The sequence below is a fragment of the Vidua macroura genome, chromosome 4 (genome assembly GCF_024509145.1).
Source record: "Vidua macroura isolate BioBank_ID:100142 chromosome 4, ASM2450914v1, whole genome shotgun sequence".
NCBI lineage: Eukaryota > Metazoa > Chordata > Aves > Passeriformes > Viduidae > Vidua > Vidua macroura.
The window spans coordinates 55,867,036-55,889,171 of record NC_071574.1 but is presented as its reverse complement, the minus strand read 5'-3'; the positions used below and the strand labels follow the sequence as shown (position 1 = coordinate 55,889,171).

General features: G+C 39.9%; 1 protein-coding gene across 1 annotated transcript in view; it reads right to left on the bottom strand.

Moving 5' to 3' along the window:
• DHX15 (DEAH-box helicase 15) overlaps positions 1–21,327 on the bottom strand; it is a 45,762-nt gene extending 24,435 nt beyond the window's left edge. Inside the window, exons 1-5 of the mRNA XM_053974974.1 lie at positions 21,166–21,327; positions 15,164–15,512; positions 10,261–10,454; positions 8,986–9,145; positions 8,390–8,608 (exon numbers count right to left, since the gene is read on the bottom strand). Coding sequence (XP_053830949.1) covers positions 8,390–8,608; positions 8,986–9,145; positions 10,261–10,454; positions 15,164–15,512; positions 21,166–21,233 — 990 coding nt within the window. The 5' untranslated portion in view covers positions 21,234–21,327. The remainder of the gene's footprint in view (positions 1–8,389; positions 8,609–8,985; positions 9,146–10,260; positions 10,455–15,163; positions 15,513–21,165) is intronic.
• Between the last annotated feature and the right edge of the window lie 809 nt (positions 21,328–22,136).

Here is a 22,136-nt window from a genome sequence, read left to right as displayed (position 1 = left end):
TGTCCATTTGATGCACTCATGCTAAAAAAAGGTGACTACCAAAAGGTAAAAAACAAGCAGGCCACAAAAAGAGGAACAATTACACTAGCATTCGCTCATTTTTCTCAAGCTGCAAGTGTCACAACACATCGGTACTTCACAAAACCCAGTAATCAGACTTGTCCCAGACAGTAATCTCAAGTACTTTAAAGCTTCCAGAAACTTCCTCTTGATCCCATCAAAATAAATTTACACAGGCAATAGTTACAGTTAAACTGCAACACTATGGGAACTAGAATCAAGCAGCAGTTAAGAACCCCTCAATACTACACTCTGAACATTAACATGGAGTCCTCAACATTCTTCCACACCATCAGCCCCTTAAGTGATTTTCCTTGGAAAAGCTTCCAAAACAACTACAATCCATAAAGAGAATTTATTCTTTTTATATATACTAGTGATCAATAAGGTAATGGGGTGGTGAATATTTTTCAACCAGGAAAAACGAAGTCACCTCAACATCCAAGTGACAGTAAACAGTTTCTATTTTGAACTTACAGATAAGTAAAAATAGCTTAAAAAAGAAAAAAAAAGCTGCAATCTGGAAAATAATTTTATCAAGATTATTGTTATTAAATCAAATTTAAGCTACTTGAAACGGTGTTCCTTCCAACAAATTGGTGTGATTAAGACTGATTCTAGACAAAAACCTGAGCAGGCTGCTTTGTTTTTAAATAGCTGGTGGGCAACAGGCAATATTTAGAATATCTGTCAAATTAGGTGAATTTAATTCAGCAGTTCAAGTTTTACTAAGAAATTCTAAGACCCCAGAAAGCTTCAGGATTTTAACATTGACTTCCATTTGTGCAACACCTAAGTCTGTACGGGAATGAATACTTAGCATTGTATCGTTTAGAAAACAAAGCAAGACCAGGGTGCACAGTTTCCCTTCAATTTATCAGTAACAGTAGTGCAGCCATCGATATTTTCACAGAACAGTAAGTAGGTTACTTTATGCCTTCTGAATCTGACAAGAATTTTACTCCATCTTGAGCCACTTTTCCAAAGAAAAGGCAGCCTAATGGCTAGTGCCTAAAAAAAAAAACAAAGCCACCTGGATTCACTAACTTTTATTCCTCTCACTGAAGCTGTTTTTTCTGAGCAGCTAGAAAAGGTCTACTAAAAAGGCAAAGGTCCACCAGCCCAGAAGCAAACTTTTGCATATGAAGCCTGTCAACAAAACAAATGAGTCCTGAACTCTTCAGAATGCCAGGACTGAAACCAAGAGGACCGTAAGTTTTCCCGTGGCTTAACTTCAAGAGTACCACTTATAGGACTAATGCTTAAATCTTCATGCCTCCACCATCTTTGATGCATACTAGTAAATACTTACCAGACTGAAAGCACAAACAGGACTTTGTTCATGTCCTGGACAAAGTATTACTAAGTAATATTCAGCAATACTCACTTTTTTCCCTTAAAAAATATATAACTTACAAAAGCCTTATTACTAAAAATCTTCTAGGTATGACTTTTAAAGACTGTCTGTGCCAGTTCCTGGTTCCTCAGGCTCTGTGTCAAAACACATAGCAAAGAGAAACTTGGAAGTAATTGAACCACAAGCCAATACCTTATCAGCTGCCTCCAATAACACATTTCCATTGCTCTGTATCCTCTCACTACTTCAATATCTAACATATCCTAGCTCTGCATCAAAAACTAAGGATTTGAATGTATTATTAGCAGTTCATCTAAAAGTAGCTGTATAAAATTAATCACACAAGAGACTGATTTTGCCTATCATACAGATTACTTTTTTCTGCTGTTGAAAATGAAGTCTTTATTACATGTTCAAGCTGAATGCTCAGTAGAAATTCCCTTCCATTTCTCTTCCTGATAGCATTTTTGCAGTTAAAAGTAGGGTGCTCACACTGAAGACCATGAACAACAGAAAAAATATTACAGGACCAGTTGCACATCTTATTGAGTTAGTGCACCATGTCTTTAAGAAACAAGTTTGTGCTGCAAAAATACATGATTCTTACTAGTTCCATTATAAGTTCTAGTCAATGGCAGGCAAAAAAAAAAAACCATCAAAACCCACAAACATCAAAAGAAACAAGCAGCAATGCAGTTCACAGAATCAGAGAACAAGTGGTTGGACAGAACCTCTAGGATCATCTAATCCAACCTTTCTTGTCAGAAACACAGTCTAGGCAAGACAGCCCAAAACCTTGTCCAGCTGAATCCTACGTGTCCGATGTTGTGGAACCCACCATTTCCCCTGGGAGTTTATTCCAATGGTTGATTGTTTCCATTGTGAAGAATTTTCCTCTGGTCTCTAACCACAATCTCATCAGGATTAACTTTTATCCATTACCCCTCATCTTTTCATGTGGGTCCTTGTAAAAAGGGAATCTCCATGTATGTCGTAGCCACACTTTAAATACTGGCTCATGATGATGAGACTCACCCTGAGCCTTCTTTTCCCAAGGCTGAACAAACTGAGTCCCCTTAGCATTTCCCACTACTTTGAAATATTTGTGGCCTCAAGTTACTGAGTTATGCTGCTCTTGCAAATCTAGCCATCCTTACCTTCTGTTTGTGTGCAAGACTCACCCGTGCTGCCATGGAGAAGGTACAGTGAAATTACACTGACACTAAACAGCAGTTACTGAATGATGGACCGTAAGTTACCCTAAGCCAAAGTAATTCCATTGCCAGCATCCACTCTAACTCACAGGCCAGAGTGGTCTATGCCAACAGCCAGTGAATTTGCTGGCGAGGCTCCACTCAATCCTAAGGTCAAAGCTGCATCTCAGCTTTACAAAAACCCGCTCTACAGAAAGATGGTGACTACTGATGTCATTTAAGAACCTTCAACGGGACAATTTGAGCACTTGGCATGCAAAATAGAGTTCAACAATTTTGTAAACATGGCCCTTGGGAACATTATTGCAGAATCCCTTTCTTCAGCTGACCCTTTATTTGGTACACTCGAAGAATCTCACAGATGAGCAAAACTTCCAAGACTGCTCCAGTTAGAACATACTTTAAACTCTTCTAAACAGGAGATGACAGATGTATCTACAGAAGATCAGCTGCTACACTATACAGTTAGATTTAGCTTCATCCTGGATACATGGCTAGCTACATCTTGAATACATCAATTAGGCATAACTTAAACCCCAAAGGAAACTAACACTGAAAACCTGTAAGGCAATTTCACCTTGTGAAAATGAGTATGGGGCAAAGGAAACAAATGAATAAATAAAAAGTACTTTGCAAACTAGAAATATTTGGCAGACATCTTAACCCATCCCCTTCTGAGTTCCATCACATGTACGGCAAAGCTAGTCACATCTGGCTTTGATGACATGAACCTTTCTAGAAATACAGTCTTTGTCTTTAAAGTCTGCATGGAACTTCCATAATTCCCCTTTCTTCCTCTGGAAATGAAAGTAGACTGCTACAAGCTAAAATGACAAAACTGCAGTAAAAAGAACCAGCTCCAAGAGCTGCACCACTTCAGGCCTTTGAACACAAACTGAGTGAAACAAAACTTTGCAAAATTGTGCAGAGGCAAAAAAAGTAATACATGGAGAAAGTCAACACTTGACCATAACTAAAATTGCTCTGTCAAGTCAAAATTGAATTTGCCTTGGCATAATTCCCATACTCAGGATCTCTTTGACCTGATTAATTTGTAATATTAAATATTGGCAACATTTTGAATGAAGAGCAAAAAACCTTCCTCCTTTTAGCATTTGAACCAAATTAGTATTACTGCACTTATCATGCTGTTCATGCTGCCCATCTCCCTAAATACTTCCTATCTGAATCTAAACAGGACAACTTGTGTTCACTCTCAGTACACAGACTTCCTCTTAACCTCACCCAACCACTACCACTGACACCAAAAGAGTTGTCAATTTTTACTTCAATTAGCACATAAGTCTGTTTTCTTTCAATTCCAAAGTTCAACCAGTCTCACAGTGATGAAAATATGATGCCTTTAAAATAAACCCTCATTTACCAAACTTTCTATCAAAACATCAAAAATGTTTTGTAACTCATTTCTAAACCACCAGTTTTACCAATATCACTTTAAACTTTTCTAGAATACTAAACTTCACAGCAACAATTTTAAGTAGATTTATCTACAATCAACAACACTCCTGATCTGTACTTCACATCTCCAGATGCAGCTTAGATACTTCCTCATAAACATGTAACAATGCATTTGACTTTATAAAAAAAGGGTGACAGAGAATACAACTGGCATTTGTATATGCCCATGTTACCAGAACATATAAGACAGACCTATACAGTTGCTGTGTCATTATTTCTGTCTTTCCCACCCCACAAGTTTCATCTCTAAGTATGTTACACCTACTCTCGGGTTACTGATCTTAATGGAGTGTAAAATCTAATACCGTTTTAGAAGAACTCCAGTAGGAAATAAACAATTTGCCTCTCAGAACTGCAAGCTTAACAAATGTGTATCTACACAACTAGACTACCAACTCTGTAATCCCAAAGACTCAGAACAAGTTTGACAACCTATTGTCTAAGAAAGACATGTTGACTGAAATGTAATTATGCTTTTCCCTTGTGAAACAAAATCCCTCTCAGTTTCCAATTTTGCTGGTAACTGATGACAGGCAACCTCGCTTACAGCTGTCCAGGTGGAGTGAGTTGATGCTGGCTGGAAGCCAGACACCCACCCAAGCCTCTCTATCATTCCCCTCTGCAGCTGGACAGGGGAGAGAAAATATAAGTGTTCATGAGCTGAGATAAAGACAGAGAGAGGTCACTCAGCAAATACCACCACAGGCAGAACAGGCTCAGATTAGAGATATTAACTGAATTTATTACTAACAAAATCAGAGCATGATAACAAAAAGTAAAATACAACCCTCAAAACAACACCTTCCCCCCCTCCTCCATCATTCCCTCCTTCCCAGCTCTACCTCCTACCCAGCAGCACAGGGAGAAAGGGAATTGGGGTTATGGTCAGTTCATCACAAGTTATTTCTCTGGCTTCTCAGGAAGAGGAGCCCTTCTCCTGCTCCAGCATGAGATTCCCCCCACGGGAGACGATCTCCATGAACTTCTCTGACACAAGTCCATCTCACGAGTAACAGATCTCTGCAAGCTGCTGCAGCATGGGTCACTCTCCCACAGGGTGAGTGACCAAGGACAGACTGCTCCAGAGGGGTCTCTGCTTTCCATGGGCCCTCGACATGGTCACAGCCTCCTGTCAGCATGGGTGTCTTCCATGAGCTGCAGGTGGATTCTGCATCCTCATAGATCTCAGAGCACCTTCTCCCCCTTCTCCCACACTGACCTTGGTGTCTACAGAGTTGTTCCTCTCACATGTTCTCAACCCTGCTCTTCTCTGGCTGCAATTACAACTGCTCAATAATTTTGTATTTTTTTTTTCCTTCTTAAACATGTTATCACAGAGACATTACCACCATTGGCTCAGCCTTGATCAGTGGCACATCCATCTTTGGAGCTGCCAGGGGTTGACTCTGCTGGGCATGGATGAAGCTTCTAGCGGCTCCTCAAAGAAGTCACGCTGCTACCAAAGCTTGGCTATGCAAACCCAATACACCAGGTTATACATTTTTGAACACTGGCATTAAACATGAACACTATGTTCTGAATTTTCTTTATATACCAGGGGGGTTGTTTGTTTTAAAAAAATCAACAAATAAGCTTTCCTCCTTACAAAGCTTGTAGGAGGAGTCCTGTTTCAAAATGTTCATTCCTAGTAAATTTTGCTTTTAAACATCCTCTTTTGTTATTAATCGACTTAAAAGCAGTTCATACAATGTAATCATATACTTTTGCTCCTTTCAGGATTCAGGAAGGAAATTTTTACTGAACACATATTTCTACACCATTAACAACAATTTTATCATCATCCAGTAGCATGCTAATACAATTAAGATTCCTTTCATTTCCAAACACATTTAAGCTTCTTTTAATTTTCTGGGCATGACAACACAGAATCTTCCTTGCTATCTCCAAGGTTCATCATCTTCTCTATGTCTTAACTAATCTGTACTAATTAACTGCTATCTATCTTAATTCCCATACGAAATTACTTCAAAATCTTTTGGATAAGAAGACAGTAGCCAATAAAGAACCCCATTCTACCACCGGCCACTGCAATTACACCTCATTTTCAGCCTCTTAAACTCCCAACAAGTCACATTTGTACCATTTCAGCTAAAGCATGTTCCTTTTCTGTAATTTCATTTAGCTTTGCATACATACCTTTCTGGCAAGAAAAACAAATAATCTTGCACCTGTTCATACTGTTTTGAAGAATCTAAAAGAACTACAAAGCATTTCTGCCTAGCATACATCGATTTTAGCCTAGTTACTAAGCCTAATGAACCTGAAGCATATAGTGGTAATGGTACCTAGAGCACATTTTCCCATTCTTGAGACTACAGCAGGTCACACCACTTTAGATTCAACAGTGATACACACAGAGACTCTATTATGATGCTCAACAGAGGTCTCAAAACGTCGTTCATCAAAAGGGTTAAAGTATTTCTAGGCTTCTCTACAGAAGCTAAACCAGACTTGAATTTCATGCTAACCGTCCAAACTAAGACTAGGCCCAGACAGAGTCAACTCCAATGCCCCTGGGTAGTACCATCAACTTACACATGGACTGAACAATTCTAGACTCCAGAGCAGAGGATGCTAGCTTACCAACATGTGTTTTAAAATGAGTCAGTAACACAGTGTTAGAAGTTTTTATGCTTCATTATATCAATACACTATGACTGTGTACTGGGTGCAGAATTTTATTCAGAATTTCCTTATAATACATTACGTCCTGCAAATCAACCCAGTGAAAATCAAATAACCTGTTCATACAAAAGAAGAGAGTACATCTGCAGCACTGGCAGGTCTGGAGTCTAGAGCCATTTGCCAAAGAAGACACTCATCCCATGCCCTGCAGTGATTGTTGCAACAGGTTATTTAGAGTAATACATAGCACCTGACGCAGCAAGCACATAATTCATAAATCAGAAGGCCATATATTTGTGCTTTGTGAAAGGTTGAAGACAGCCTGATTTAGCATCTTGCTAGAAAAATAAATTCTGCTGAAACAGCAGGACAGCAGTGTTCCTTTCCCTTGCCACCAATTTTCACCCTTCTGCAACAGCTGTTTCACTAATTCACACATTTAAGTGCCCAGCTAGTCTGAACTACAAACTAAAACCAAACACGTAGGTTTCAAAGCCACTATCACTGAAAGTATTTCTTCCTACCTGTATTTTAACTTACAGCAATACTCCAATCAAAGAAGGACAAATGTAAAAGTCAGAGTATTTGCTTTTATAGTGACAGTCATTGCTTTGGTTTTTTAAGGGAGGTGACCTGCCAGAAGACACTTTAATCAAATGTCTTAGAAAACACATCTTTATGGCTGGAAAGTCTACTCAAGAAACCAGGGTACCCTTTAGCATCACAAGTTACTTGTACCACAACCCCCCCCCCCCCCCCCCCCCCCCGGCACAGTTAAGGTTGTGTTTGCTTAGAAGAAAGACACTGAATTGTTCCACATCCCTTGGCAGGTACTATTTCAAGAGTAGTAACTGAAAGAAGAATGAGTTGAAAAATATTTTTCCTAGCTGCACTTCTTCCCCTATGAAAAACACATTTAGGTTGACTGAATCCAGCAAACTTTCAAAATGTCTACAGGTTTTTAACCTCGTCTCCATTTCAGTTTACCAATATGGACACTCAAAGAGCTTCAAAGAAAGACCAGCACTAAAAAAAACACCCCAGGTTATTTCAAGTAAAGTATTTAAAATTTCCAGAAAATCCTCATTTCCCGATGCAGTTTAGTTTAAGTGCTTGTATACAATCCTCTTTGGCATGGCACGGAGTCCATTTCTGAGACCTAACTCCTTGAACTTATGGTACATAAAGTCTACAGCCTAACACTCCAAGTTATTGATAAAAAAAACCTGAACATTGTTATTAAAGCTACTACTGATAGCTAAACAGCAGAACCAAATGGTTATTCTTCAGACAAGTTGTACAATATATGTACAGTTGTGCACATCTTTTGAATAAAAACCAAGGATACTCTCAGGTACCCAGATCTTTGGAGTTCCCATCAGTACAAACCTTGGGTTCATTCTCTGGCTTTCTGTTTTTGAAGTACTTGAGTTGATGAGAATTTTCATTTTAGAAAAGCCTTGCACACCATTTACATTACAGATTAAGTACAATGTTAAAAGACCTAAAGTGTATGGCAGGTAAACCTCAGGTCATCCAAATAATAAACTAGAAAAGGAAACTGTTTTAGTCTACAGAAGTCACTAGAAGCAGTTTCTGTATGGAACAATTAATAGAAAACAGAAGAAAGTACCTCTTGTCCAGTAAGAAAGAGTAAGAGATCTCCTTCTTCTTCTTCACACATATGAATTTGTATCACTGTTCGAATGGCAGCCTCAAGGTAGTCCCTTTCCGGTTCTGGAGTATAGAATATCTCCACAGGATGGGTACGACCCGGGATAGTTAGAAGAGGACAATTATCAAAATAGATCTGAAACTTGCCAGCATCTAAAGTAGCACTCATAACTATAACCTGTAGATTCGGAGGACAAAAAGTTACTCAACATTTAGAACTTGTGACATGTTATGCATGCAACATGTGATTTTAAGAAAGTAAATTGCTGACTGTGATATAAGAATACTTTTATTACCTGAATACATCACCCTTGTTTATAAAGGTTCAAAAAAATTCCAAGTCAAATACATAAGGTTAAGCTACAATTGTATTGTTTCTAGGAGCTTCCTCAATACAAAACACATTCAGAATTTCCTAGGCTTAACTTTCCAATATACATTATCACAGATCAAAAAACAATTATAAAAATCAGCTAATGGTAAGGACAGAGATACTTTATCCATTATGACTGCTGTTGAACTGCTGTGATGCTGTTGAGCTTCATCATTACTGACCTTCAGATCAGATCTTTGTCTTACAACTTCCTTCAAAACTCCCATCAAGATATCCGTAGCCAGTGTTCTCTCATGGGCCTCATCAAGAATTATAACACCATAGCGCTCCAGCAAAGGATCATTCATTGCTTCACGAAGTAACATACCATCAGTCATATACCTGAACAAACAGAAACAATTCCAACTCACATTCTGCTTATTAGGCTTGATACAGAATCCTCTTCCATATTCACTACGTTGCTCGAACTAAGCTTTTAATCAACTTTTTAAATGTAGTAACACCAGCAAACTACTTCCAATACTGTGACATGCTCATTTTGAGTTTTCAAATAGAAATAGAATATAAGTGGAATCTTATGGGGGGGAGAAAGCTTAAAAAAAAAAACGGGAGTGAGGGAAACAAGGTTTAGTAACATTTACAATAGTTTGTAGAGTATTATTGGCAGACTTCCACACCTAAGCTCAAGAGAAGGGAAAACACCCTCTAAAATCCAAGATACACTGTTTCTGCAATTTTTCTCCTTTTCTGTCTGCAGATCATCTGTTCACTTCTTGCTTTTCTGCTACTATTACATTTCTTTTTCCATATTAACTTTATGCTCAGTCCTTCAACTACTTGTAAGACCAAAGAGAAGCCATCTTTTGATAGAAAAGCATTGATCCTTGAACCACACTGTGGTGTTTTTAACTGAGCATTCTGAATGCAATTTGCAAATGATGTATTAAATGCACCTGTTTCCTGGCCGCACAGGAATCTATAACAGATGACAAGTACAACACTCCTGACTATGTGTCCCAGAGCCAGGCATAGGCCAGTTTTGAATATTTGGGAAGTTCTCTTTACTGAAATAATGTACTGAACTTCACCAGAAGTACCCTGAGTAGAAGACCCCACACGTAAAACATCAGCTGAATGTACAACAAAGAGAAACTGCATATTGAAGTGCTTTATTATGAATAGTGCCTTAATAATAAAATACTTACTCAGGTCACCTCCTTCTTTCTGGATCATTTAAAATTAATTTCTATAGGGTGCAGTGTCTTCTTTAGGAGGAATGAATAATTTCCAACTCTATTCATGCCTCATACCTCACACTTCTCTCAGCTCATGCTACAGCTCCCTTGACTCTTCCCCACTCAGACACAAAAGCACCAATCCACAGAGTCACTCCCTAATTACTCCTTTCATAACTTTGCTCTCACCCTTCATAACCCTGTGGTTCCCCTACCTCCAAGTATGCTGTTATACATTTACCTGACAGCTACAATACTTACTTCAAAATGGTTTTTGCACTACTGCAATCTTCAAACCGAATGGAGTACCCAACCTCCTGGCCCAGCATGACATCCATCTCATCAGCAACACGCTGCGCCACGCTCATTGCGGCCACTCGCCGGGGCTGGGTACACGCGACTCCCCTCTTCGGGCCAGGTAACGAGCGCATGTAGTCAACACACCATTGAGGGATCTGCCAAGGATAAAATTCAGTGATAAACACACTTCAAACAGTCACACGGAATCTCTAACCTTTGTACTGAATCCAAAGTCAGTTAGAATTCCACAGAGATCTCAACTGCACACACAAAAATAGCCAAAGGAGAACAGACTAGACTAGAGATAAACTAGTTAGTTGGATCCACTGCCACTAAATAAAGCACAATCTTGTTAAGCATGAAGATAACCATCTTTGAAATTATCAAGGAAATACACAGGTTCATGGTACATTTTACCCACGTTAGATCAATACCTTTTACAGGTACTTAGCAGCAGCCAAAATGCTCCAGGAGCAACCAAAATTGGAGCTAACACACAAAATTTGAGATCAGTAGCACAGTTAAAATTTTACAGTAAGTAAAATGTATTTTGTGTCTCGAAAAGGTAATATTTATTAATATGTTTAAGCAAAAATAATTATTTTAGTAATAAAGAATTGTCTTAGCCAAGAAGTGCAACAAATAAAATGAACAGATAATTATGTTCATTAGGTTTATTAATAGTGTTCTTCAGAAATTTCAAGAACAACATATAAAACCCCTATGCTTTCCTTCCTGTGTTAGCACTCATTTTATTTGCCAGTCAGTAGTTTTCTGTTCCTATTAGGAATATGGAAACACGAAGAATCATCCAAAATAAGTTTTATTCAGAATTCCTATGGTCAGTAACAGTTTGATGGAGATAGATTATTCTCAACATGTTCTCAGTGTGACACTTTATGAGGAGACATCTCCAGGCTGAAATAGTTCCAAGCCTACAGACCAAAAAACCCACTTGTTCTTAGTACTTTCCAAGTATTCTTAAAAGCACGAAGAGGAAAAGAAAACATACCCTTTATACATGGCATTCCAACGAGGAATAAGAGAGAAAGCAGCAGAATTTAAACCAGGAAAATGTCAGTTCTTCATTATTATATTTTCATAGCAAAATGGACATAAGTAAACAGTAAGACATGACCAGATACAGATCAGTGTAGTCTAAAGCATTTTTTAAATGAAGAATATACTGCCACTATAAATATAGGAACAATAAAGCAAACAGAATCAAAATATGACAGGAGCCTATTAGACTGCTGTGAAGAACTCACATTTCTGAAAATCCTATTCAAAACTAGAACTAATAGCAGTTCTTGAACACTAACAGCAGCAAACACAAAGCCCTATCCTGTAACATATACATGCCTCCTCTGCTTTACTAAGTCACTAGTAACAGCTCAACTAAGTATATCAGTATATGTGAGTATTAGGTGAAGCTTTTTGACTTAGAGCAAGTCCTGAAATAAATTTCAAATCAGCAGGTCTGTCAGGCCACTGCAGCATGAAATAAAACCAATTTAAAAGTGATTTTCCAGTAAACAACAAAATTTGCAGCACCGGTGTCAAATGAAAGAAAAGGGGTCCACAGACTTCCCTGTGCTAAGCTGATATAGACAACCACCCGAAGACTTTTCCTGTCCAGCTTTCAAACACATACTTATACTTGGAAAAAGACTGTGCCATACTGTATTTTTTTACTTCAGTCATATCTGGGAATATATTCTCATTTGGTTATTATGAAACCTAGCCTAAAGTTAATCCCACTGACAGAAAAAAACCCTATGCCATCATCAAAATCCCTGACTTTCCTCATAAAAAAGGTCATTCTATCAGTATCAAAAGCAGGAGGAATGGCTTTAGTTAGTACCATTTAATCTCAAGGACTTTCTCAAGTAAGAGAGATTTTCAAGTATGACTTCCATAAACATGAGGAGGTAGTGACTACACATACATCCATTGGCCTCTAAGATCAAGGATAAATGGACTAAGGGCTGTTTAAGACTACTTCAAAGTCAAAGGAACTTCATCATTTTAAGAACTGCATAGCAGGAGACAGAAGAGCACTGCCCTTTCTGGCTTTTTTGAGCCTCTCCAACTTCCTGAAAACTTCCTCAGTTAAAAGATACATAGTAGAATTCTCTGAATATTCATTATTTGAGAACCTGTAGCAGTTCTCCTGCACACTAAAGGACAAGCATTTAGCTATACTCCACATCACCTTGCTCCTGAACTTCGCCAAGAAGCCTTACTGAAGAAGTGGCATCACTCATGTTACATCAATACACAAAGGACATGCCACTCTACCATTCTCTTTACCAAACAAAGTGAAACTATTATACCAGAACCACATACGATCCCAGATTTAAAAGAGAATGAACGCTGCAATTACAGTCATTAAATACCCCTTCCTAAGAGAAATCTGGCACGCCCATTCCACCACTGAGCCTGTTTCCAGTGCGGTTAGAAAAAACAGTTAACTTCGAAGGTTAAGTTTAAATTACAAATCAAGCCACTACAAACACTAAAGAACTGAAAATTAATGTCTTGGCTTCCAGTACACTTCTTCAGTACTTTGGGGTTTAAGTCTATGTGAAACAAGTGAGAAAAGTTTAATCTTCTGTTTTTTTCTATTGTCTGAGCCAAGCATTTCCAATCCTGGGTGCTCTACAAAACTGATGGAAAAACATGCATATAATCACAGAATCACAAAATCGTTTCAGGTGGAAGGTATCTTAAAGATCATCTGGTTTCAACCATCCTGCAATGGCCAGGGATGACACCCACCAGACCAGACTGCTACAAGCCCCATCCAACCTGGCCTTGAACACTTGCAGGGATGAGGCACTCCCAACTTCTCCAGGAACCTGGTCAAGCATTTTACCATTCTCACAGTGAAAAATTTTCTAACAGATAATCTAAATCTCCCCTCTTTCAGGTTAAAAGCAATTTCTCCTTGTCTTATCACTATCTGCCCATGTAAAAAGTCACTCTATGTTTTTTTAAGTCCTCTTTAGGTACTGAAAGGCCACAATGAGGCCTCCCTGGAGCCTTCTCTTCTCCAGGATGAGCAATCCCAACTCTCTCAACCTGCCTAAATAGGAGAGGTGCAAATAATAATCAGAGAAAACACTTGAAAGGCAGCAGCTTACTATCAAAAAGATATCTACTACTGTATAGCCTTTTACTATCACAATGAAAGAAGATATTAATTTTGGAAATAATATTTTTTAATTGTTGCCTGCTTTTATTTGTATAAAGCTGACATTAATAGCTTATGTACACCTGCAGTTTGAGCATTAAAAGATTTCTTAGCTGCAGAAAAGTATTTCTCTTGGTCTGATCAATGAATTTAAGAAGAAAAATAATCATCCCCAAACAAGTTTTAAGCACACAACTGACCACAAAAACAATAAGACACTACCATATACAAAACAAAGTTTTCATTAGGTGACAGCAGGACAATTTTCAGTGATATGTCCCTACAGAGACACTATCAATTGTTTAAGAACATATCTGCAACTTCACAGAGCAAATTAAGAGGAAGCAGGGAAGCTTCCAAGACAATTTATGTGCTTCTGGTAGCTTAAATCCAGTTTTTAGGAAAGATGTGCTAAATTACTTAAATCCTTTCAGAAAGTAAGGGCTAAAGTAGTAAGATAACTCAGGAAAAGCTTTATGTCTGAGGAATGACACTGACATAACCTTTAGATCTTCAAATTTTCAGATCACATAAGCAATCTTGTTTTCATATAGGTAAGTACAATTTTTTAATACAATAGTCAGGCTACTGCATCTTCCAAATAACTACATAATCAAACCTTTCACGACCAGTCCTGGTCTTGGTTTATACCACTGTAAAAAATCCAGATAATGTCATAACACTACCTGCTAACATAACACTGGTTCCTAGAATGTGCAGCAAGGTCCTGTAACTTTAGATATTTCAGGCACAGCTATAAAACATATTCAATATACTACTATGTCCTTCTCTTTTTCTCAACATCCAAAAATTGTATGACCAAAAATTTACTGTCTCTAAGATGTAAAGTTAGCTACAATTCCTGTCATGAAGACTAAAATATTCTTCTGTTTTAATTTTCTGCCTAGATTTTATCAGATTACAGAACAAACAAGTGTTTTACATTAGTTTTCAACACAGACTTTAAACAGCAAACTAGAGGATAAAGTTTTGAACAAGTCTGCCCTGCTATAAATACCCAGGTGTTCCTTGTACTGGTCCTCAAATTTTTTCTTAAGGCTTAAGGAGGATCTGCACATCTGTTATCACTACTTTTGGTGCTGAAGAAGACATTTAAAGCCATCAGCCTACCAAAAAAAAGTGATTTTTAACTGCAGCACTAAAAATCTCTACAACCTCTGAGAAGTTTCAGCACCAAAGAAACACAACACTCTACCTCTCAAGTTGGAGTATCACCAAAAGCTAATCAGATGTCAGAATTGTATCTGACATTTCAATTCATTTTATCTGTAGCAGTAAGTGTCATAAAACATGAACAAGTTCATACTTTGTAGCTGCCATCTACATAGACAGCTAAATAAATTATTTGGAACCACCACTTCAGTTTGTGGATTTAGTACACTTCTGTCCCACCATAAAAGCTCTATCTTCCTCTAACAGAAACCTACCAATTATAAAGCCCAATGGAACCAGGGGCCTGGAAGCAGTACTGGATTTTTGAAGTGGAAGAAGCTGTAAAATTCTCCTCATCTTTTGCACTCATTAAGCAAATATAACATCTATCATATTAGTTTTGGTCACAGTTTGTGAGGTATTCTTACACAATGTATTTCTCACACACAACCACAACCTTTAAAAAAATGCAGTATCATATAGGTAAGAACTCACCTGTGTTGTTTTACCAGACCCAGTCTCTCCAACCAGCACAAATGACTGATGCCTAATCAAAATATCCGTAAATCTTTCCTTATATTCCCAGACAGGAAGTTGCAGCCTTTTTTTCAGGATATCATAATATCGTGGGGTATGTGGTAGATTTGTGAAAGGGTTAATACTGTGTGGAATCATTGCTGGTTTTATAGCTGGTAACCCAGCAGCTGCATAATATGTAGAGTTGGATGTAGGTCGCAGATCTTTTTCCTTGTCCCTCTCTCTGTCGCGATCTCTATCTCTGTCACGATCCCTGTCACGATCTTTCGAACGGTCATCTCGGTCCCTGTCCCGGTCCCGATCTTTCCTAAAATGGGTTAAGAGACACAGGAGAAAATGAGACACTTGAATATTTTAATGCAGAGGAGGAATTTTCATACAACGCAACCCTAAAGGTGCCCAGTGTGAAGCGGACACAAACCAAATGTTTAAAGCCTTGTAGGCAGCTACCTTGGAAGGATAAGCATCAAGGGGTAACAACAGTATATATGATGTATACCCAACATTAGATAGACATAGCTACACTTACTGTACCTAAACACTGCAACAGTTCCTCTCATTACAGCCAAGACTGAATAAAGCTATCACGTGGAGAGATGAATGTTTTAACTCCCTTTATCTAATGATTATAAAGAATTAGCTGTGCAGTGTAGATGTCTCACCTCTCCCCATCCCCACTTGCTGCTGCAGAAAAATAAGAGAACACTTAATAGTGTTTTTGCCTACCTACCAAAGGAATTATACCCACCCCAAAAAAATTAACTCAAGACAGTAAGCAAGCCATGGAAGGAAAGTTTGATTTCATTGTTCCACAATTACTCTGTAGCTTTATTTTTATTTCAAGTCTTACACACAATTCTGTATATCAACTTTGATATACAGGTTGTTGAGTCTGGAACTTAAGACTTAAAACCAGCCACTACAGTTCATAGAATCAGAATAATCTAGGTTGGAAATGACCCTTAAGATCATGGAGTTCAACTGTTAACGCAACACTACCAAGCTGTATAGTATCTTCTCCAGTATCACCTCATACCACACACTTGAACAGCACTTATGTATTTGCATTTGTTCCAAATATTAAATAGAAAAATTCACTGCATGTGCAAAAGAAAAACAATATTCTCAAATTCTGACCTCAGTCTTTTTGATTCTGCAAGTCCATGTACTTGTTCCTGCCCATAATCCCACTCTTCCTACAAACACGCTTAGAAAAGAATCCTTAGTTTGACCCAAAAACTACAGCTGCATGCTTTTAATAAAAATTCCCAATTCAGGCCTTTGAAACAAGCTCTGCTTCACAAAAACAATCTATTTCATTTTAAACTAGATCAAGTTAAAAAGAATAGTGGCATCTTTGCCTGCAAAACTGAGGATATCCTCAGCTTTGTCCCTTTTTGTGCATTAACTGAAATTCCATCAAAAAGGCAAAACAACAAACTAAGTCAAAACCAGCTTTATAAAGTGCACACACAAACATTTCTAGGATATATTAAGCAAAACACAAAACCTCACCTCCTTCTTCACCAACACTCAGGCATGTGTAGAGATCATGTCCAAAGAAAACTCTTGCCAACACTCCTCTCCACAGCTTTTTTTGTTTTAAACATGCATTTGGCATTCAAATGTAACTACTGAAATAATACCAAATTCTGACCTATAGAGAAGATGCAGTAACCAAGATTATATGAGCACTGATTCTATAAATTTTAATTCAAAGTGTGCTGTGCTTTGGAAACAACCACCACTACTCTTCTTGTATAAATGAATGTAATGTATGCAGCCTTTTTTTCCCCCCTCAGAACTGTAGCTTCAACATTACTTCTAACACAGTCAAATATTGTACAAGCTAGAAATCTCTTCCTACTGCAAAATGCCAGGCAGATACTGCAGAAACCAATAGGTTCATATTCTCCATATGGAAGTTACCCCTCCAAACCAGACTCCATTATGCTACTCAGAAAGGTCTAAGAGTCGAATAGCATTTATCAGACAGCACCAAAGCTCTGGGCTTGGCTGATGAGCTATTCACCTTCTAAACAGCTAGAGGTACCACGACATACAAGTGCATGGTAACAAGTAACATCAGTGACAAAAATAAATAAAGGTATAAAAGCAATACAAGAATGGTAAAGCCAGGGTAAAATGCAACAGACTTCACTAAAGGTAGACTAAGTCACACTGCTAATGTGCAGGTTTGGTTTTTTAGAGTATTCTTTTGTGTATGTGTGTTTCTGAAGGATTTGTATCCTTCACTGGTATCCAGGTAAAGTGTAAATAAACCACACCAACAAAATCTATTCCAAAACCATTTACTCAAACAGTATAATGTCAGCAGCTTCTGCACTACAGACCATCAAGTGTACTTTCCTGTACGCTTCAGCCCCCATGAAGCAGCCCTAGTGCTAAAATGAATAGATCCCCACTGCTGCCTACCCTTCCCAGGTGTCAGCACAAGCATTTCACCAGCCTTGTGTGGAACCACCCTTCCCACCTGCATTAATTTTAACTTGGATCACTATCTCTGATCTGGCCTCCTAAACACTCCCTTGTAGCACTTATTTTCTGTGCTGGTAGCTACTTGTGTGGGCTTAAAACAGACAAAAATACAACCTCATGTACAAAAAGTGAATTAAATGGACTACAAATACAATCCATCATGGAAAGTGCCATTAATCCCCCTTTTCTCAGTCTCTTCACTGAACTCTTACAGCTTTTATACTGTACAAACAGAAAGGAAACCTACCAAGCTCTATGTACATTTCAGAAGTAAAAACTATTTATGTGTTAATAAAAGGAGTTGAGTCTATTCCTTTTTTCAAAAAGCAGAAGAGAAGCAGGGGCAAGCAGATCCTACCACAGAAACAGCACAACATACAACACGCCTTCAAACTTACTCTCTAACACTTATAAATTATACAGCAGCACTTACTTTCCCTGAAACTATTTACCAGTTTCCCAATATTACTGAAGCTTAGCAGACACACACTCCTTTGGTCAACAAGGAAAAAATAGGAATGACAGTTATGATGCCATATTAATTTCCTTAACTTTCTAACCATGTGGCTTGACAGTTCTTTACTTACAAACTATCACATTTTAGCTGCTTTTTCAATATTGCACAAAGAGAACTCAAACACAAAAACTTACACTAAAGTAATAATTTAATCACATTTGTCTTGCGCCTGAAATCCATAACAGCCTTCATGATCAGAAGGGAGCTGGGATTTTTTGCTCTGCTTTTAAGTGAAAAACTCTGGTCTGCTATTTGCTTTCACTTCCTTACATTCACATTCACACATGTATAACATATATGAACATACATATAAGAATAAAAAAGCACTATGGCAATCACTAAATAAGCATGCTTTTTTTGATTAGAAATCATATAAAAATAAAAAGGGAAACAAAAGACTCAAGGTAAACCACTAATCATCACAGTGAAAGTTTAAGCCAGTCTAAGAGATCATTAGTATTCCTCCCCATTACTAAACACAGCAGTATTTGATGCAAAAAAGGCAATACAGTAAAGGAATTTTTGTTCTATACAGAAATCAACCAAATACAATTAGTCTGAATAATACATCCCACTATATCACTCTGATGTTACACAACTCGAATATATTTAAAAAGAAATTAACGTATTTTAAAATAGTATGTATGCAATTCACAGAAACATTGTAATGAAAAATCTTCCATACAATTTCTATTTTTCCAAAATGTTTTTTACTTCACAGACAATACTTCAAGTCTGCAAGAAAACAGATGTCATGCAGATGCTTAAGGTTACACCAACAATTACAAACATGTTGGCCAAGTAGAGCCCATGTGGCACTGCTGCCGTCTACAGCCACCCATACTAACACAGGCCTCCATTAAAGAGGAAATAAAAAAGACAGGTTCACTTGAAGTAACGTTCATATTTTGTCACGTAGTCCAGTCTGGATGCAAGACACACTACTGTTCTGAATGTGAAGTGGTAGCCATGCAAGGAGCTCATCCAGCTTAATCCAGCTCCACAACCACCTACGTTGCAGAAAGGCACTCTCGGCACAGAGGAAGACAGGTACACACACGCTTTTAACAAGGCTCCACACATCCTCCTTACGGCCTTGCATAAGCTGCAAAACCGAACTACTCTAAAATAAACCAACCATGTAACATTAGTATGACTCGTGCTACGTGAATTAAGATTGCAGGTCGTCTAAGAAATAATCATGCTCAGTAATTATGCTTACAGTGAGTTTTTCTCAGTCTATACCATTTCATGCTTTTACCAGCAGAGGAGGGGACAAAGAAGGGGCACAAGACCAACATTTCTACAGCTCTGAAGTGCCATGAAGGTCAATGTCTTCTCGTGTAACACTGGTGGGAACTCAATGGAGTGCATACAAAATGGTAGGACTAAGAGTGCAGAATAACATTCATGATAAGTAAAAACAATGACAAATAAAGCTGCACCAAAACTATAAAACCCACCAACATACAAACACGGAAATACTAACCTGTGATTATCACTACAGCCAGCTGTAACAGTTGTACCACATTTAAATAACGCCCCGTTTTGACATAACCACTTGATAATTTTACTAAAGCTTCCACGTGCAGAAAAATTGTATATGTACATTTCTGTACACTCAGAGGAACTATTTAAATCTCTGGGTAATCTTACAAAAATGCATTAACTAAATAAATAGCTCAATATTTTTAAAAAACGTGATTATGATGATCCTACAGACAGAAAGTAAGAGTTGAATAGTAAACGCTTATTTTGTTTAGCTGAGAAAAATGAGTCAAACTCTAGGGGCTAAAAACTGAAGCTGTAAAAGCTTAACTTAAAAAAGGCAAGTTTTGCAAAGACTGTTTGTCAGTGAATATTAACTGCTACATTCGACTTAGAGTTATTTAACCTTTGAGAACGGAAGGATTTCTCTTAGCTAAATAGTCCAAAACAACGCTGATGGACTTAAACAATTGTTTAATTCACAGAAGCCTCCTGTGCTCCATAAAGAAGGCCAGACTAGATAAACATTGCATTTCTTTGTACTCCTTGAAACTTCAGAAATTTACTTTCAAGAGCTGCCTGCCTTTCCTTCCCCTCCTGCCCAACTAAAGAGGAAAAGATTATGTGTAAAGAAAGCTCTAAAGCAACGCTGAATTTAAGGACAGCACCAGTGCATTGTCTGTGTTCCTGCAATTACATTAACCTCAACAAAAATATGCTGAAGCGTGTACAGTACAGTCCTAAAACTTCAACCTTCGCAAAAGTAAGAAAAAAAAATAAACAATCCCTTGCCCCCTAACTCAAAACCCACCTCACCATCGATTCTTACTTCAAGCCAAGCACATCACCGAGGGTGACTGGGTGAAAAGACGTTAACAAAGGAACAAGGCTCCCACCAGTGCAGACACTAATAACACGAGCTGCACAAACCTCATGCTCACCTCTAGGCCCACGCTTGCCAGACCTTTCAAGCCAGAGAATAAGTAAACAAATACAAAGGAAGGGGAGAGAAGGAGTGAGAGAGGCGAATATAGATATGAAGGCGAAGAACGGCAAACAAAGCGTGGCGCGGGGGCGCGGGCCCAGCAGCGCGCCACCCCTGCCACGGGCGCCCAGCCCAGCCCCCCTGCCCAGGCGGCCGGGCCGGCGCCTTCCTCCCTTCCCCCTCCCGGCGCCGCCGCACGAGGCCCTCCCGCCCGCTCCCGCCGCCATCCGCCCCCCCGGCGGGGCGGCCGATTCCGAGCCAGGCCCAGCGCTCCGGGGAGCCGCGACACTTTGGGGCCTGCTCGGCCGAGGAGGCGTCGCTGCAGCCTCTCCCTGCCTCGCAAGGCGGCCGCCCCGCGCCCCGGGGAACTCCGGCCCCGGAGGGGCGGCCGGAGAGGGGGATGGGGCGCGGATGGCTCGGGAGCCGCCGCGATCCCCCCCCCAACCCGCCGCGGGCCGCGCCGCCCCTCACCCGTCAGTGGTGCGTTTCTTGCTGGAGCTGTAATCGTCGCCCAGATCGAGGCGGTGGCGCTTGGACATGGCGATGGCGGTCGGTCGGTCGGTCTGGCTGGCGGTCGGTCCGTCCGGGTGCGGCGCGCTCTGCGCTCCCTCCCCGAGCGGCGGCACGGCGAGGCACGGCCGACAAAATGGCGGCCGGAAGGAAGCGCCGGGACCGCGCGAGGCGCTGGCGCGCGGGCCCGTTGGCCAAAGCCTCCCCTGGGCGCGAGCCCGACGGCCCCGCCCCGCCGCGCGCGCTGCCCCGGCGGCGCGAGGGGAGCGGGCTGAGGGCGTGCCGGGAAAAGCCCCGTGGCGGGATCCAGGGATGCCAGCGTCACCCAGGGTGGAAAAGACCCTCGGGATCAGCCAGTGCAACCGTCCAGCCAGCACTGCCACTGTAACCCAGTCACATCACCCGCCGCCAGATCCAAACACCTCTTCAACACCTCTGGGGATTGTAATTCCACCACCCTCCTGGGCAGCTTATTCCAGTGCCTGAGCACACTAACACTGGAAGATTTTTTAAAAATATCTAATCTGAACCTTCCTCGTCTCAGCCTGAGTCGATTTTCTTTGGCCGTCTCGCTGCAGGCACAGCAGAAGAGACCAGATCCCACCTGGCTCCAGCCTCCTGTAGGGAGGCATGAGGTTCCCGCTGAGCCTCCTCTTCTCCAGGCAGAACAGCCCCAGCTCCCTGAGCCGTTCCTCATCAGACATGGTTTCTAGACCTTTCACAAGCTTTCTGCCCTTCTCTGATCACACTCCAGCACCTCACACGGTACTTGAGGTGCAGCCTCACCAATGCCTGCTCCCTGCCCTCTTCACAGGCCTGCTCGAGGTTACAGCCTTCGCTCAGCTACTTGAATGAGCACTCGCTCCTGCTACCTGACTGTTGGAGTCAGGGTGCATTCACATAAACGGCTCAGCTAACCAACATGAATGTAG